Raw genomic sequence first — 19,093 nt, 5'->3', positions numbered from 1 at the left:
GCCTCCTTCATGTACGTCTGCTAACAGACCACACAGATATGTTTCCTGACTCGTCAAGTTCCCCTTTACTGTCTCAGATGTTTTACAGTGTAAATAATGACTGTAGCTCCATTCAGTTCTTTTCATAGAGGAGTGTCTCTAGCGCCCTCTAGATGAACTGCAGACACTTTCATCAGAGCAGCAGGGACAGGAAGTGGACAGGTTCTCTGCAGGACGGCCCAGCTGCTGCTTCTCCCTGTGTGATCATCAGGACACACTCCGTCCTCTTCACCACTCCCACCTGCTGAGAGAATGAGTGTGGAGGTGAGTGAGTGTTGACAGAGACTCCCTCCATCAGCAGCATCATCCAGTATGAAGAGCAGCAGGACTTCAGTCCCGTTCAGAGCAGCAGGACTTCAGTCCCGTTCAGAGCAGCAGGACTTCGGTCCCGTTCAGAGCAGCAGTGCAGCAGCTGCTTCCTTTCAGCTCTCATGTTAACGTGTTGGAGTGAACACACTGAGCTCCGAGCTCACAGAGCTGCAGACTTTTAGCATCAGGTCTGTGTCCTCTGCAGGTCTCTCTCACAGTGGAGACAGACTGCTGAGTCATCACACAGACTTTACTGAGGACGTCCTGCTGTCCCATTTAAAGACAGAGTCTCTGTGTGCTGATGGACGTCTCCTCTGTCTCTGACAGAGAGACATGGAGGTCACCATTCTCACAGCATCACTGAGGAAAGCAGCCAATCAGAAGGCAGCAGCTTCACAGGAAACACTGGATCTGTGATACTGACTGTATTTAGTACAAATCAGCTGAAAGCAGCACAGACTGACTCCGCCCCTCTACTGACCTCACAGTCTGCAGGCTGCAGGCTGGACTCTGCTTAAGGTCCAGCAGCTGCTTCACTTCTGACTCCTTCAGGTTGTTCAGACTCAGCTCCAGCTCTGTCAGATGGGAGGGGTTGGACTTCAGAGCTGAGGCCAGAGCAGCACAGCTGATCTCTGACAGATCGCAGTCCCTCAATCTGAATAAAGAAAAACAGATGAAATCATCTCATCATCTCAATCAGATGTTTGAGGTGTTCAGATCAGCATCACTGTGTCCTCATCAACATGTCAGCACAACATTCACACACCTATCCATGTCACACAGACCAATAACATGCTGCTGACCTCAGTCTGTCACTACAGGGTCAATACTGGATCAATACTTGAATCAGCTGCATGTATTCATCAAGTAAACACTGAAACTAATCAGAGTTCAGAGGATCAGAGAGGACAAACATTCCCTTTAAGGACTCACAGAGGGACATGTTCTGTAACAAACACTGGTCTTTGTGACCACAGACTGAATTTAGAACAACTAAAGATCATTTACAGATTCATGGATGAAGCTCTGTGTGAACATCCATTAAACATCAAACATCTACAACAGGAACAGAGAACTGACCTCAGAGTCTGCAGTCTGCAGTCTGGACTCTGCAGAAACCCACACAGCTGCTCCACTCCTGAATCCTGCAGGTGGTTCCAGCTCAGGTCCAGTTCTGTCAGATGGGAGGGGTTGGACTTCAGAGCTGAGGCCAGAGCAGCACAGCTGATCTCTGACAGACCGCAGCCCCACAATCTGAATAAAGAAAACCAGATGTGAGTTTAGAAGAGAACGTTCCTGCTTGAAATCAGTCAGAGTTTCATCATCAGCTCAGAGCTGAGGAAGGTTCAGAATGTACCAAAGTCCAAACAGCTGCACCCACCGGATGGGAACCTGAGTCCTTACAGCGGCAGAACACATAATGAGAGAGAGCAGAGAGTGCTGCTGGAGCAGCATCAAAACTAGAAACCCATAAGTAACAATTGATCAGAACATAGGATATAGAGAGGAACCAGAATAACATCAGATATACAGCTGAGATCTGTGCAGTGGTGTCTTTGCATCCTACATCATGAATATCTGCAACTTTATTTATAACATGCTCTAAAAACAGCAACATATAAAAGCAGCAGAACAAACACAGTTATGGTTTGGTTCACACTCATGCAGGCTACACACTGCTGATTCACTGATCTATATGACTAATAGAATAGAATAGAATAGAATAGAATATACTTTTCTATTCTTCGATTCTTCCTGAGTTTGTTTAAATACATTAGACACAGTGTGGTGTGGTCTTCAGTTTTGTTCGTCCTGTGAGCCAGGTCGTCACAATCATCCACTCCAAGGCCGAGCCAGTATGTGAACTGCAGGGGTCCAGCTTGGGGGAGACGTTGAAGCCACAGGTCTGAAGGGGTTGGGATCCCTGGCCTGTGTAGTCTGTGGGACTGATGCTCTTTCATGTAACCTGTTTGTGCTCCCTGTGATGTCTGTCAGTCCTGACAGCTGCTCTGTGCAGTCTGAGACAAACTGGACCTAAGTCCTTCATAAACCTGATCATCAATAACAACAGAGAACTGACCTCAGAGTCTGCAGTCTGCAGTGAGGACTCTGCAGTCCAGAACACAGCTGCTCCACTCCTGAATCCTGCAGGTGGTTCCTACTCAGGTCCAGTTGTGTCAGATGGGAGGGGTTGGACTTCAGAGCTGAGGCCACGACTTCACAGTGAGTCTCTGAGAGTCTACAGCCAGAAAGTCTGTGATGACAGAAAGATCAGGAAACATGTTATTATGAAAGAGGACACTTTATATGGACTTCACCTGAGGACAGCTGGACACGTCCTGTTGGACATGTTGCTCTGCACATCAGTGGCTCAGCTCATCTGGTCTGACTGTGTTTGACATGAAACAATAATCCTCATCAGACTGTTAATCTGTGTTGTAATCTGCAGATGAAGGCAGAGAATGTGGAGTCAGTGAGGTCTGACCCACGTCTGTCCACAGAGTTACATGAGGACGTCTTCATCAGAGACACATGGTGACTGAGCCACACATGGCTCACAGCCAGACATGGCAACGTAGACCAGAACCATGTTAGTGTTAGTTATTGGCGCAGCACGCTGTCAGTCCCGCCTGACCTGACATGTGATTGGACTGTACTTCAGAGAAACGGTAGAACAGGGGTTCTCAAAGTTTTTATAGCTGAGGGCCAATTAATAACCTAACATTGATCATTTTATTGGTTTTAAAATTATTATATTATTATAATAGTAATTACTAGTAATGGGGGGGGGGGTGAGTTATATCAGGTTCACTCGTGGCTTTGAGTGAACGCGGACTAGATGAGGCAGGTGGAGTGACGTGACATAAGCTTGTTAAACTCGTGTTAAGCTCGTGTTCCTGAGGTGGCAGAAATGAGAACAAAATCCGTTTGGACTGGATGAGAAACAAGTGTGTAGAACTCCTTGTACCTGAGCTGCAGTGGGAGAGTGTGAATGTGAAAAATTCATGTCAGCTAATTGCGGGCCACCAGAATTGTTTCAGCAGGCCGCCATTGGCCCACAGGCCGCACTTTGAGAACCTAAGCTGTAGAAGAATGATAGAACCTCCCTCGAGGAGCCGCTTTTTTCTTATTTTTCAGAGCGAGGGATTCACAGATTCAGATCAAAGCAGCGAGAGAACGCTGCCAAAAAAAATCATGTGATCGCAAGGAGCAGACAAAACTCTGAAACAGCAGCGCAAAAGTACATCCGCCCAGATTTCAAAATAAAACACCACCCTTTCCACCCTCAAGTTTCAAGCATTCAGCACTTTATCTGCACATGTAATGGAGGGAGACCAGCGACACATCTGAAACTCAAAACTCACAAACACAATGTCTGCAGAGATTTGAAATATTCAGCACTCAAGTTTCAAGGTTTCAAAAGTTTTCTGCAAACTGAATGTGGTGGGAGATCAATGCCAAATTTGAAACTCTGAAAATGTATATAAGGGTGAAACGAGAGGCTCGAACCTGAAGATGTGATGATGAAAGTCTGTAATAAGCATGTTGCACTTATGAAAAATAGAAATTCAAACATAAAAATGTTGAGGAGATTCAGAACTTTTTTCAGCCTTTCAAAATATTATTCAAGGTTCAGTCTCAGAGCTGAGCATGCTTTACACGTGGAGGACGGAGTGAGCCTTCATCAGGAAGGCGTTCTCAGCTCTCTGACCTCTGACCTTTGTGAGGTCTCAGGCTTGGACCTGTCTGCTCTTTACATTCAGAGCTGTGTGAGCCTCCTGCTGTGACTCTGCACACAGACCACAACAGGGGAGAGACCATGTGACCTCCATCTTTAAATGAAGCTCTGACTGCAGTCAGGCACTTTGAGTTTTCTGATTTTGAAAACATTGATTTCCTCTCATCTGAGGCGCCGCCTGACATTTTAGCATCTTCTTTGATAATAATATTGATCATATGTTTTAAAATGTTCCCTGCTGTACACGATTATTTCCAGGAAGCACAGGAACGTCCACCTCATGTAGAGAGTGGCGGTGCAGCAGAAGCATCCAGTGGAGCTGCCTCCATCATCCACAGAGTCCTCTGATCCACATCAGACCACCAGGAAGACCAGCAGCACCACAAAATCATCTGTTAGGTCTAATCTGACGCTCAAAGCAGGAATATGACAACAACATTGTGACCAACCCGTCCTCCTACAGATCATGTGACAGAGTGAAATGCTCCTTGAAAGTGTCTGAACTTGACTTTGGAGAAGCTGTGAGAACCCCGAGTCTCCTTCATCCTCTCTGTCCTGTCTCCCTCTTCTTATCCCCTCTCTCTCTCTCTCTCCTTCATCCTCTCTGTCCTGTCTCCCTCTTCTTCTCCTCTCTCTCTCCTTCATCCTCTCTGTCCTGTCTCCCTCTTCTCCTCTCTCTCCTCTTTAATAAAACTGAATGTGTTCAGATTTGTACAGAAACACAAACAGAAGAACATCTGTCAAATGGATCAATGATTAGAAACAATAATTCAAGTCTTCATTCATTGAGCAGCTTTAAGCAGCTGAAGAATATCTGAGACAAAGACACAGCTGACACATGGACCTCTGAAGAACCACACAGTGTGGATCTGTGAAGACCTGAACCACTAATCTACACTGATTCACAGTCATCAACACACCTGGACTCACCGAGCCTTCCTGCAGTTCCTCACAGCTGGAATCAGTCTCAGTCGTCCCTCCCATGATTGTACATGTTCAGGTCCAGCTCCTCCAGAACCTCCTCTGACATCTGCAGCATGTAGGCCAGAGCTGAGCAGTGGATCACAGAGAGTCTCTTCTCTGATCTGGTCTCTGACTGCAGGAACTCTTGGATCTCCTGATGGACTGAGAGCTCGTTCATCTCCATCAGACAGTGGAAGATGTTGATGCTTCTGTCAGGAGAGATTTTAACAGTGTTCGTCTCCTTCAGGTTGTTGATGACTGTCTGGATGGTTTCTGGACCGGTCTCTGTCTGACCCAGCAGGCCTCCTAAGAGCATCTGGTTGGACTGCAGAGAGAGGCCATGAAGGAAGCAAACCACCAGGTCCAGGTGGCCATGTTTACTCTGCAGAGATTTCTCCATGACTTTCTTCAGGAAGTCATCCAGACTGGAGTGTCTGTAGTCGTCTCCCAGGAAGTCCTCCAGCCCCTTGGTGGTCCTGTTGGTGTAACAGAAGATCAGGTGGAGAGCAGCCAGAAACTCCTGAACACTCAGATGAATGAAGCAGAACACCTTGTCCTGGTACAGGCCTCTCTCCTCTTTAAAGATCTGTGTGAACAGTCCTGAGTACACTGAGGCTGCTCTGATATCGATGCCACACTCTGTCAGGTCTGATTCATAGAAGATCAGGTTTCCTTTCTGCAGCTGCTCAAAAGCCAGTTTCCCCAGAGACCGGATCATCTTCCTGCTCCATGGACTCCAGTGTGGATCTGTCTCAGCTCCTCCTTCATACTTGACCCTCTTCACTTTGGCCTGAACCACCAGGAGGTGGATGTACATCTCAGTCAGGGTCCTGGGCAGCTCTCCTCCCTCTCTGGTCTCCAACATGTCCTCCAGAACTGTGGCAGTGATCCAGCAGAAGACCGGGATGTGGCACATGATGTGGAGGCTTCGTGATGTCTTGATGTGGGAGATGATCCTGCTGGCCTGCTCCTCCTCTCTGAACCTCCTCCTGAAGTACTCCTCCTTCTGGGGGTCTGTGAACCCTCTGACCTCTGTCAACAGGTCCACACAGTCAGAAGGGATCTGATTGGCTGCTGCAGGTCTTGTGGTGATCCAGAGGCGAGCAGAGGGAAGCAGCTTCCCCCTGATGAGGTTTGTCAGCAGCACATGCACTGAGGTGGACTCTGTGACATCAGTCAGGACCTCAGTGTTGTGGAAGTCCAGAGGAGGTCGACACTCATCCAGACCGTCAAAGATGAAGAGCACCTGGAGGTGCTGGAAGCTGCAGATTCCTGCCTCTTTGGTTTCAGGGAAGAAGTGATGAACAAGCTCCACCAAGCTGAACCGTTTCTCTCTCAGCACATTCAGCTCTCTGAAAGTGAATGGAAATGTGAAGTGGACGTCCTGGTGGTCTTTGTCTTCAGCCCAGTCCAGACTGAACTTCTGTGTTAGGACTGTTTTCCCGATGCCAGCCACTCCCTGGGTCATCACTGTTCTGATTGGTTCCTGTCTTCCAGGTGAGCCTTTGAAGAGGTCTGCTGGTCTGATGGGGGTTTCTGGTCTGTCTGCTTTCCTGGATGCTGTTTCAATCTGTCTGACCTCATGGTCCTCGTTGACCCCTGCAGCCCCCCCCCCCTCTGTGATGTAGAGCTCTGTGTAGATCTGGTTCAGAAGGGTCGGCTCTCCTGCTTTAGCGATGCCCTCAAACACACACTGGAACTTCTGCTTCAGGTTAGACTTGAGTTTACGTCCACACTCTGGAGCTGCAGATCCTGAACAAACAGTAAATGTGATGAGTGACTGAACTTCCTGACAGTCTTCAGTCAGAAGTGACAGATGTGCTGCAGATGTCTGCATCATGTTAACAGCAGAGTGTGTAGATGTAAACTTCATTTCCTCTTTCCATCATGTTAAAGCTCTTAAATCCTCTTACTGCTCTGCAGACGCTCAGCCAGCTCCTCCTGCTCCATCCTCCTCAGGAAGTCCACCGTGATCTGCACAAAGGACTCTCTGCTCCTCCTCTGCTCTTCATCCTCCTCATCTTCCCTCTGGCTCTCACAGCATTCTGGGTAATCTGGTCTCAGAAGCTTCTGGATCTTCTTCAGCTCGTCCTTCACAAAAGTGAGGATGTTGTCCTCCAGCAGCTGGAACAGAGAGACACAAACATCAGGTCCATGTTGGACAGACTGACAGTCCGCTGGTCCACAAAGTGTAGTATGGAGACACAACAACACAACACATGGACCAGCAGCTGTTCTACATGTACACACCAGAAATATGGAGTCCAGCTGTGTCTGATGCTGCTGGGCAGACGGACCACCGGGAGACTCTGAGCTCTGCTGGTGGACTCTGTGGACCAATCAGGAACAGTTAGCCACATAATGTCACATGACATGACGCTGGATGGTGAGCACACATGCAGAAACAGCAGCTGCTGACAGAGTGTGTGTTCTGAGCTGAGTACACACTGCTGCGGTCTCTGTGGTCTGAGACAGGCCGTCAGGTCTGGACCTGCAGACCGTCACAGGAAGTGCTCATGCTGGACTGATCAGCTGTTGGTCCTCACGCTGTCTGCTGCTGCTCTGCAAACATGAAGCTCATCATCACAGCAGCACAAGACCACTTCCCCACAGAGACACTAGGACGGCAGCCGGACCCAGAGCAGCTGTTTAAAGAACTCAGATCTTACTGCTCCAAGGAAGACGCCTTTCCTCCTTTAAAGTTAATGATCAGCCCTTTTGAGTCATTACTCTTCATGGACACACAGCTGGGTTCTGGTCCTGGTCCTGGTCCATGAGAGTCTGGTCTCTGATGGCTCCTGGTAAACAGAGAGGAAAGCTTACGTTGGAGGTCTACAGAGTGGTTTAAGCTGCACTTGTTTCAGCCTCCATCAGTAACACAGCATCACAGCTGGGTGTGGTTTAGAACAGTGGGGGTGAGGGTCCATGCTTCTCCCTGTGTGATCATCAGGACACACTCCGTCCTCTTCATGGCCTCCACCTGCAGAGAGAATGAGTGTGGAGGTGAGTGAGTGTTGACAGAGACTCCCTCCATCAGCAGCATCATCCAGTAAGAAGTCCTGTCTCCCTCTTCTTCTCTCTCTCTCTCCTTCATCCTCTCTGTCCTGTCTCCCTCTTCTTCTCCTCTCTCTCTCCTTCATCCTCTCTGTCCTGTCTCCCTCTTCTTCTCCTCTCTCTCTCCTTCATCATCTCTGTCCTGTCTCCCTCTTCTCCTCTCTCTCCTTCATCCTCTCTGTCCTGTCTCCCTCTTCTTCTCCTCTCTCTCTCTCCTTCATCCTCTCTGTCCTGTCTCCCTCTTCTCTTCTCCTCTCTCTCCTTCTTCCTCTCTGTCCTGTCTCCCTCTTCTTCTCCTCTCTCTCTTCATCCTCTCTGTCCTGTCTCCCTCTTCTTCTCCTCTCTCTCTCCTTCATCCTCTCTGTCCTGTCTCCCTCTTCTTCTCCTCTCTCTCTCTCCTTCATCCTCTGAGTCCTGTCTCCCTCTTCTTCTCTCTCTCTCCTTCATCCTCTCTGTCCTGTCTCCCTCTTCTTCTCCTCTCTCTCTCTCCTTCATCCTCTCTCTCCTGTCTCCCTCTTCTCCTCTCTCTCCTTCATCCTCTCTGTCCTGTCTCCCTCTTCTTCGTCTCTCTCTCCTTCATCTGGAGAAGGACTCAACTGGGTGTCTCCAGAGAGAGCAGGGCAGCTCTGCAGCTTGTGATTTCAACACTATCATTACAGTAAATTAATACTAATAATGAATCATCATAACATGATTGATGAGTGTATTTGTGTGGTTGTATGTACACAGATCTAGTGATGGGTTTTCGAGGCTTTGTTGAAGCTTCGACACCTGATTCAAGAAAAAGGTTCATTACTGGAGGCTTCAATGACACAGTGCTCGAGGAGGACATCTAGTGGTGAATCAAGTGAACTGCGGTGTGTCATGGACTGGTTGGGATTTGAATTTCGTCTCGTTTGACTTCACTACCTGGGTGAATGGTTTCAGACTGACACAATAAAATACATTAAACTTTCAGGTTCACTGCACACAGTTGGTACAAAGTCACATTTGAAGTGGAAACATAATAATCAGGGCTGATCAAACATCATGATTAATCCAATTAAAATATTTAACACAATTAAAGCATTTGTGGTGGAGAACGAAGCTGGATGGTGGTGTAGGGGAATCATTGTCAGGGTCCAGGTTCAAAACTTATGAGACGCAAATCAGCAGGAGGTCCTCCACACACACACAGACACACAAACAGAGAGTTTTGCCTATGCAAGAGAAACGTGATCAATAACTTTTCTTCTACTAAAATGTACACAATGACAAATTGCGATTAACTGCGTTTAATGATATGGAATTCTTAGATATAAATAATAAAAATTAAATGTGAAATAGTTTGTGCATCTAAGTAATATAATTCACTCATATCTAATAAAAGTATCAATGTAGCTAATATATTTCTAACTGATTGATCTATTACTATATATTGATATATCTACATTAATCATATCCCTGAACACACCCGGTCCCACCAAGCGATTCACAACCCGATCCAATCACATGACTCTATACCATTCGAAGCACTCACCTGCTTCAAACGTCACTGAAGTGGTTCAAACGTCACTAGTCACGTGACCGAAGCAAGCCTCGGCACAGTGGTTCGAGACAATCACTTCATGAGCTGCCGAGCATGTGTCGGGGCCTCGGTGTCAGAGGACCGTCCTTACACAGATCTATACTGTGGTGTCGGCGTGCTGACTGTGTTCTGATGAAGAACGGGGTTAAATAAGTTCCACTTCCTTCCTCGCCCTTTAGAGCAGGGGTGGGCAATTGTTTTTTGCGAGGGCCACATAGACTTCCATAAGAAAAGCAAAGGGCCACATTTTTCATAAATAACAATATAAATCAGAGACCACTGGCACAGTATCTACCTTTATACATATGCTCCTGTTACAGTTTCATCACTGTAAGAATCTGTTGCTGTCATTTACTGGTCCCTCCTCTGTCCTCTGTGTGTGTCCATGTCTGCTCTGAGTGTGTGCTGGTTGTATGTTGAAACACACACAGTGCAGAGCAGCACAGATGATGTGAAGATATTTTTACAGAAGAAACCCATTAGAGTTAATTATAGTTCTGACAGTCGGGCAGGATCTGAGCTTTTTAAGAGCAGATGACGATGAAATGTGTCGGCTGCAGCTCCGCGGTAACATCTGAATGCACCGTGGAGCTTCTGTGTGTGTTAACGTACATTTCAGCATAGTCAGCATTTTTAAAGTGTACACAGCGACCGTGTCTCTGCAGAGAGTAGATGGGATGACGCAGCGTGGAAGAGACAAGGAGTGTGCAAGCGGGCCGGGTGTGGCCCGCGGGCCGTGCTTTGCCCGGGTCTGCTTCAGAGTGTATAGTGTAGATGATGCATGTATGTGAATGTATGTCTCCCTTTATGTTGTGGGCACATCTACCTTCACATGCCTTTATATGTCTATTGACACATGTATGAGTGTGTACATACGAACATGTGTTTTTATATTATTTGCTTTTTTCTTCCATGTATTTTTGACCTTTTCTTCTCCTGTTTCTCTTTGTTACATAATACACTACGTACCACTTACAGCCTTTGAATAAATAACTCCAATCAATCAAACCCTGTAGGAGTGAGTCTCTGCGGCAGTCGTACAGCATCCCGAGGAGGAAAGGCTGGCCGAGCGCCGGCATCACCATGGCCCCCCCACCGTCCATCCCTCAGTGTGATTATTCAAACAACACAACACACACTGATGTCCTGAAATGAAGTGAAGGTGTTCAGTTAGGCAGCCGTCATGTAACATCATGACATGACAAGATGCTGTCTGCTCAGCTTCATCACACACACTAATGCTTATTATATTACTCATGTTATGAGGACAGTAGATGATAAACATGATGCTTGTACAGCATTAGAAAATGTTTCTTTACTTACCAGAGACAGAGAAAACCAGCGCACAGCAGTGACTCAGACACACACACTGCAGTATCCTCCTCTCCTCTTATATTGGCATGGCCACTCCCTTATTGATCCACCTCAGGACCCCAGGCTGCCCAAAAGTGCCTGCATAACTACAACCCTGTTTACTCACATCTATCTGACCATAACAGTACATGTAGAGATATCCCACATCATCACTGATCACAATAATATTATTAACAAAAAATAAAAAAATCAAATTCTAAAAACACACAGGGTTCACAATAAAACATAAAACTATTAAAAGCAGCTGCTCTCAGCCAAAGTACTGAGACCAAGTGAGTCTTAAACAACGATTTGAAAGTGGACAGGCTGTTGGCAGGCCACACAGCTAGGGGCAGCGTGTTCCAGAGAGGGGGAGCTGCCGCTGAGAAGGCTTGGTCCCCTTTAGAGCTCTGATTTGATCTGGGAACCTCCAGGACCCTCAGGTTGGCTGAGCGGAGGTCTCTGGAGGCCCTGTGCAGTCTGACAAGGTCTGAGAGGTACTAACCCGTTGAGACATTTAAAAACAAGAAATCTTAAAATCAATCCCGTGCCTCCAGCAGTCCGCGTCAGGCCCAGAGTCGCTATTTAGGAGATTCAGGAGGATTCCCGATTTTGGAGTTTGGAATTCCTCACAATAATCACAAATATCCAGTTTCAAGTACAGTAGGGACAGGTAGAGAGGATAACAGAATGAACATCGATATGTCACAAACACAGATGTGATGGATACCAACAGACCTGAACTAATAACAAGGAAATTTAAAAAGACCTAGCTGCTGTTTCGTTTGTTCAGATTCGTCCTCCATGGAAAAAGTGGCCCACTCCAGCCCTGAGTGTAACCATGACGATGCTTCGTCCAATAAAGAAGCAGCACGACAGTGACACACAGGAAGTTAGACTCAGATAATGAGAGGAGGCAACACGGGGTCAGAGAGAATCCAGACTGTAAAGAGGGCTAGAGTCCAACAGAGACAACAATGAAGGCCAGACCCCTGATGACCGAGGACTGCAGGGCCCTGAGTAGTCCTGCAGGGGGAGCAGATCAGTCCAGCCTGGACTCTTTACCATCTGCTGCCCCCTTCTGTCTCAAAAAGGAAACAGCTACAAGACAAAATAAATCTGTCAGATGTCGCCGCCCTGCAGGCAGTAAACATGTACTGCTGTCTCTGTCTGAGGACTCCAGCATGACGGGTACAGGACAGACACACACTGACACACAACACACACACAACTTGAACAAACTGTTCAAGTGTGTGACGCCTCACTCACTCTTTATGTTCCAAAACATTCTCATGATAAATGAAGGACATGATGTGAAGCTGTCTAACACAGACATGAGATCCAGATCCCTTCATGTGTTGTACTTTAGGAGCTTTCATGTTAAACTGCTGCAGCACAGGACTGTGAGGGGCTCCATGGTCCTGCAGAGACCAGCAGACCCACATTGAACTGTAAAGAAGCTGCAGGCTCCAACATGTGACTGGATGTTTGGCCTGGTCCATGTTGGCCCTCTGATGAAATATTTGATGTGTAGAAAATATCCAGCAGGCTCATTGTGTCCTGTTTACAGAGTCACTGCAGGAATCAGTCATTCTACACCACGTGTTGATGATGAAACACTGGATGGAAGTGACTGGATCTCTTGCGTCGCATGCACCTGAAGTCCTGTACATACTAATTTGCTTTTTGCTTATTTTTAGTACCTATCTATCATCAGAACAGAACTCATCAATGTACAAGAACACATCAAAGAATCAAATTTTATTTTATTTATATGGCACATTTTACAATCAGAAACTGCCTCAAAGCAAAGGTCACATGATCACTGTGATGACATGATGAAAACAATGATCACAAACTTCAATGATTCAAAGATACTGACAGCATGAAGTAATCAATAATAAAACATACCTGATCAATCAGAATATAAAGGATAAACTGTGTGCTCATTAAACAACTATTAATATTTGCCACTTATCGATTACGGCGAATAGTGCCTCGTCATGATGACGTATTTTTGCGAGCCCACAATAACAATAATAGCGGAAGGCAGTGGTATTCAGTTAAATGATGCAGAGCAGCACGTTCCTAACATAAGAAAGCGCAACGAGGACACAACGCCGGCTACAGCTGTATATAGTGCCACGACATGCATTAGGTGAAGCGTGGAGCGTTGGTTGTTGCCATAGTAACTTGATTTTTGCTCGTATCAAAGGAATGAACTCCGATCTTTATTTAACGGACTCCACAGCAAGATAGGAAACATTACAACAGCGAAGTCTCCTCCAGCAGATATTGGAAAGAATTCCACTCAGCCGAGAATCTGCGATACGTTTAGTCATTGTGCAGCTTACGACCAAACTAAGCGCTGGAAGAACGTAACGTAGGTTCATTTGCACAGACACATTTTTAAACTTGAAATAATCACTGATGTGACTTTTCTGAACTTATTTGTCCTGTTTAATTTTAATGTTGATATGCACTGCTCTGTGACCTTAAGATAAGAACATTTGAAGGACAAAGTTACTTTAAATGTTTGCTTCATTATTTTGAAGCAGTTTGTGCCTTGTGTATTTCCATGGCTGGTTGGTGACTAATCACTACTTTAACCTGTTAGAATGAAGGGGTTAACTTGACTGAGGATTTGTCGGTATCATGCTAGAACACTGCCGATTTAGAGTCAAAAACATGTAAGTGTAATTGTCATCAATTAATCGTCAAATTAATCGTTATCGGCTAAATGCCACAATTAATCGTGATTCATTTTTTTGCCAATATCGCCCAACCCTAGATTTGATCCGATCATCCGAACACTGCTGCTGCTGGTCTACACCTGATCCTGGATCTGCTTCTGTGTTCTGACCTACATTTGTTTTGTGGCTTTGACTTCAGATCAAATCTTCTTTTTAGGCCTTTTGCTGGATGCTGACAGGTACTGGTCCACACAGACTGGAAAGGAGTGTGGGGGGGGGGGGGGCTGCAGCACAGGACTCAGCTTCAGTCCATGGATACTCTGCCTACTGAGGAGAAGCAGAATCCAAAGATTCCTGATGATCTAAGAGCTTCTCTCCTCTCTCTACTCTGGCCATGTACTCTGCTTTTTGTCTCATGCTGATCAGAGACTGGACTCGCTGGTTCCAGCCTGGTTTGGCCTCAGATTTCTCTCCTTCAATCAGCATGTCAATATATTCAGGAGTGGAGAGAGGGTTTGGTTTCAGTGCGATCTCTTTGAGTCTGTTCAGACATTCGGCAGAAGTCTCCATCAGTCTGACCACCTCAGCTTGTACATCATCATATTCAGCCTTCAGCCTGTCAATCACTCCCTGAACAGTTAGCTTCTCTCCTTTAGCTTCCTCGTACTTTTCTTTCAGGTCTTGTATTGTTCGTTTTTCAGTCACGTCTTCATACCAAAACCTGTACTTCTGATTATGATGTACATTCCAGATACATTTACCTGGACACTGAGTACAGTATCCATTTGATCCCATTGCACAACAATTTCTTTTATCTGAATCATTGGCATAGGCACAGTCGTCGTGACAGGTCACATGACACTGCTGACAGTTGGTGATGTATTTTCCACTACCAGAGATATCTTCTTGAAAAGGTTTTCTGACTGTGACTGTAAACTCAAACTTCTCATTTCTGCTGATCTCTGCTTCGTGCTCTTTAAGTTTCTCACTTGTCTCTTTTATCTCCTCCAGCTTGGCTAACCCGAATTTAACCTGCAGCTGCAGATTGTCCACTGAGACCTCGAGCTGCTGTCTCTCTCTGAGGACCTGCTGTGTCAGGGTCAAACTTTTAGTTTTAATCTTAGTCAGAGCAGCAAAGAACTTCTTCATGCTGCTGGTCCCCATGTCCCAAAACATCTTATCAAAGCTTCCACCATCATCATCATCATCATCATCATCATCATCACCACCTGTGCTCTTAGCTTCAGATGGGTTGTTGTGTGCAAACAGTGCTGAATTGTTGAATTTGAAGTGGACTGGTAGTCCAGCTTTTGTTTTAGGACAGGGGACATCTGACTCTGTGATGGCCTCTAGGACTGGTGGACACTGACCGTCTGCAAACGTCACCAGAACTCTGATGTTCTCTGCCACATCTTTGCCAAAGATTGAGAGCACAGAGTCAAACACGTATTTCTGTGATGGTGTGAGTCGTGCTAAAGAGGCCTGAACCACAAAACACACAGCATCAATCTCACTGACACCATGTGGATCAGAGAAGAGGTTTCTGAGCTGCTCTGTGATCAGTTTGTCTCTGTCTATGCCTCTGGTGTCTCCAAAGCCTGGAGTGTCAATGATGGTCAGAGAGAAGGGCTCTGTGAACCCGACCTGGTGGTTGATTTTGTACACGGTGACCTCAGAGGTCTGACTGTGAGCCTGTGATGTGGACTGACCCTCATCAACCAACTTAAACCGATATGAATCCTCCCATTTAACACCTAGAATGTAATTGATCATCCCATTAATGAGAGTTGACTTCCCAGCACCAGTGGCTCCCATAACCATTATGGTGCGGTTAGGTTTGTGAGGCTCCTTTCCAAAACTGAAACGTTTGCAGCCCTTTCCTTTGATCTTTTCCTCTTTAAGTGGAATTTTATAAATATCTGGAGGTCCTTCCTGCAGCAGATTGCTTTGTTTGGGACCATCAGAACCTTTGAAAAACTTTAAGAAAGCCTGCATTTTCTTGGTGTCACCAGTCCTCCACCTCCTTTTTTGTGCGGTCTGTGTCTTCTGGGTCTCTGTTCTTAGATTCAAATCTGTAAGATATGGAAACACCATCATTACAATCACATAGATTAATGCTAGTAGTGATAACTTTATATTAACATTCACACAGATAATGTACATCAGGCTCCTCAGAGTGTTTAACCACAGGTTAGGTGCTTCTGGTCATTCAATGTGCAGTAATACGACTGTTAACTGTGATCTTTACTCACAGTTTGGGTAATAAAACATTAACAGAGTACAGAGTTAAAGATCAACTTTCACCCTAACAACACATACATACAGACAGTTACATAATTACAATACAAAATATGAGTAACTGTATTCCGTTACAGTTACACTCTAAAGAGATGGTAATCAGAATACAGTTACATTGTTCTAATCAGCGGATTACACAACGGTCTGCTGGATGAAACAAGTCATGTAAAAAAATCATCTTCTTACAACAAAGATCTTGTTTACCACAGATGTCTGACTCCTGACGGTAAATAGCCATTGGAGTGAGAGCTCTTATCATCAATACAACATCTTTGATCAAAGCTAAAGTTTTTGGTTCATGTCGGCAAACTGGACAGAAAGCTGCAGCTGCAGGGGACAGAGAGGACAGAGCAGCTGGACTGATGGGGGTCAGATTCTGGGGATGAAGCGCTGCGTCCTCAGTCATGATGCCGGTATACTGTAAGTGTCACTTGAATAAATGAACTAGTTAGCTGTTTCCTGCTAGCTAACTCCGTCCAAAACAGAGGCTGATGAACATTTAAGTAGGAACATGTAAGGATGGTCCTCTGACACCCGAGGCTTCGACACATGCGCGGTAGCTCATAAAGCAATTGTTTCGAACCACTGTGCCGAGGCTTGCTTCGGTCACGTGACTAGTGACGTTTGAACCACTTCAGTGACGTTTGAAGCAGCTGAGTGCTTCGAACCATGTGATTGGTTCGGTTTGTCATGTGAATCACCAATGAACCCCAAAACAGACTTTTCTATGCATTTCAAGTATTCTTAACACAACATATGTGATTATAATTATTATAATTATTATTTTATATTATCAGTAATTATCCATGTCAAATCCCATAGCAGTGCAACTGAAATGTGATATTATTTCTAGGTCCGTCATAGTCACACTTACAGTGAAACGTAAGTGCCTGCTTTAGGAAAAATCATGTGACTTACGTCATATGAAACACTTCACTCCTTTACACAGGATCGAAACCCTGTCACTAGGTTTGTGTTACTTACTGCAATTAAACATCTAAACAATATATTAGTATAATGGTAATAACATCTTTCTTTAATATATGTACTGTATTGTGTTCGCTTGAAACCAGTGAAACCTGTAGTGGAACGAGACTGTGCATGGGCAGTCAAATCCCAAAGATCCATGAACCAATAACACACACCGCAGTTCATTTTATTCACCACTAGTCCTACTAGTCCTACTCGAGCTACTGTGTCAATGAAGCCTCGAGTAATGAACCTTTTTCTTGAATCAGGTGTCGAGGCTTCAACAAAGCCTCGAAAACCCATCACTAGGAACATGTGGCTGCAGTTAGCTGGTTTTATACATGGTAAAATGAGTCTGTTTCATGGACGACTATTTTTTTGTGTAAAATGATTTTGGGTTACATTGTTTAAAAAATATATAATTCTGACATTACGTTATGTTTCTCTAGAATAACTAATAACACTGAATGCAATCTGGACATTTTCTATTGAATGTTTTATAGCATCCTCTGTAGTCAGCAGGGACTGATCGCTGCACTCTGTCACTTAAAATGCAATTCAATGTAATCCAAGTATTCAGAATACATTACTCACACTGAGTAATGTAACGGAATACATGACAAATTACGTTTTAAGGCATGTAATCTGTATTCTGTAACTGAATACTTTTTAAAAGTATTCTTCCCAACACTGCATACCACCTTGGGCCTGACTTCAAGCATTCAATGTTTGGAATGTATATAAAATGTGTTGAAGCCACAGCACTATTTGTCTTTTGCATCATATTAATGAACACATGAAGTGAAAAGCTGTTTCATAATATTGACAGTCAGTATAACAGTGTCAGATTTAAAAATGAAGCTGATAAAGTTCAACAAACCTCTGTCGGCCGTTCACAGTGCTGCTTTACGGTTGAAGAGCTGCTGTCCAAATGCTGCTCAGGATTAACATGTCCAAAATCTTTAAAATAAAAAGAACACAGTTAAAACAGCTTTTCTCATCCAGCGTTGTAATATTAAACACTAAATACAATTCAATTTTTCACTCTTCAAATTGTAATGTTGGAATTTTCTCATTTTCTGTTCAAAATGAAGAAAAGAAGCAGAAATTCCTTCAAGGATCTTGGTCTTGACAAACACAAAAAAGGCAACAGGACATTTATTACCAGGCTTGGCTGAGCTAGTTTCCTCAATATGACAGCATACATGCAGGATAACATAGGACTCAAACAACCAGGCAGTGGAAGGGTTCTAGACAGGGCAACCATTGTATCATTATAATTAAAAGCATTTTTAGTAGTAGTGGTAACAGCCAGTTTTACTGTCTGAGTTGAACAGTCCACACACTGAAAGTAAAGTATGTGAAGATTCTCTCTTTGTATTTACTGCAGTAATCATTGATAAGGTGAAACACTTACCTCATTGATCGATCACATCAAATGTCTGTGGGTCCACAGAGGAACACTTTGAAGTGAGAGTTTCCAAATCTGATGTTTCTGGTGTGAAAAAAACAGCAAAAAGGAAGGCTGGTGATGGACCACAACAACCTAACAGTCACATTATATTATTACTAATTACAGACTTTACTTACATTTGTTTTGTTAGTTAATACAATATATAAAGCTTCTGATGGATCGTGATGGAAATCCACTATTTAGTTAAATTTAGTTTCAACTGGAACTGAAAGTGTGAACTGTAAGACTTTGATATAGAATGCAACCTTAAAAACTTTTAGATGAAATATAATCATGCAGGTAAGACTGCTGCTAATTTTAACTGCAACTAAAAAGAGTACGGTCAGAATGTACAGCAACTTACCGCTCAGAAGGGAAGGACACGCTCTGCCTCTGCAGTCGGCTGCTGCTGGGTATTTATACTGAAGAGACACACGGCGCGCGAGCGGAGACACACGGCGCGTGCACGCACACACACACACACACACACACACACGTTTAACTTTTGATGTCTTCCAGTAATTATCTTTTATGCCCGGAGGGCTGGGCTGTGTAACCACAGACATCTTGAAAGTGAAAGCAACAAAACAAAGAATTAAATTGAAACTGAAATGGGCTGTTCAGCAGCTGATGCATGTTTGGATCATAGCCTTTAA

General features: G+C 44.8%; 1 protein-coding gene and 1 pseudogene across 3 annotated transcripts; both read right to left on the bottom strand.

Annotated features, from left to right (window-relative positions):
- Positions 1 to 215: 215 nt before the first annotated feature.
- LOC114449580 (NLR family CARD domain-containing protein 3-like) lies at positions 216 to 8,113 on the bottom strand (annotated as a pseudogene).
- A 5,621-nt stretch (positions 8,114 to 13,734) lies between these two features.
- LOC114449584 (immune-associated nucleotide-binding protein 13-like) lies at positions 13,735 to 18,851 on the bottom strand. 3 transcript variants are annotated; one of them, XM_028427384.1, is made up of 5 exons: positions 18,802 to 18,851; positions 18,402 to 18,479; positions 17,865 to 17,944; positions 14,661 to 15,789; positions 13,735 to 14,462 (listed from the first exon to the last, which is right to left on the bottom strand). In XM_028427384.1, the coding sequence occupies exons 4-5, from the start codon at positions 15,710 to 15,712 to the stop codon at positions 14,042 to 14,044; spliced, it is 1,473 nt and encodes a 490-aa protein (XP_028283185.1). In that variant the 5' UTR covers positions 15,713 to 15,789; positions 17,865 to 17,944; positions 18,402 to 18,479; positions 18,802 to 18,851; the 3' UTR covers positions 13,735 to 14,041. The 3 variants fall into 3 exon arrangements, with proteins under 3 accessions (XP_028283185.1, XP_028283182.1, XP_028283184.1); XM_028427381.1 differs by having other exon boundaries at positions 13,735 to 15,789; XM_028427383.1 differs by lacking the exon at positions 18,802 to 18,851 and adding an exon at positions 18,575 to 18,636 and having other exon boundaries at positions 13,735 to 15,789.
- Between the last annotated feature and the right edge of the window lie 242 nt (positions 18,852 to 19,093).

Source organism: Parambassis ranga, chromosome 17 (genome assembly GCF_900634625.1).
Source record: "Parambassis ranga chromosome 17, fParRan2.1, whole genome shotgun sequence".
Taxonomy (NCBI): Eukaryota; Metazoa; Chordata; class Actinopteri; family Ambassidae; genus Parambassis; species Parambassis ranga.
Note: the sequence above shows the minus strand (reverse complement) of the source record. Positions and strands in the feature narration are given on the sequence as shown.

Coding starts and splice junctions, on each gene's coding strand:
- LOC114449584 (XM_028427381.1), bottom strand. CDS start 15,712: ATGCAGGCTTTCTTAAAGTTTTTCAAAGGTTCTGATGGTCCCAAACAA.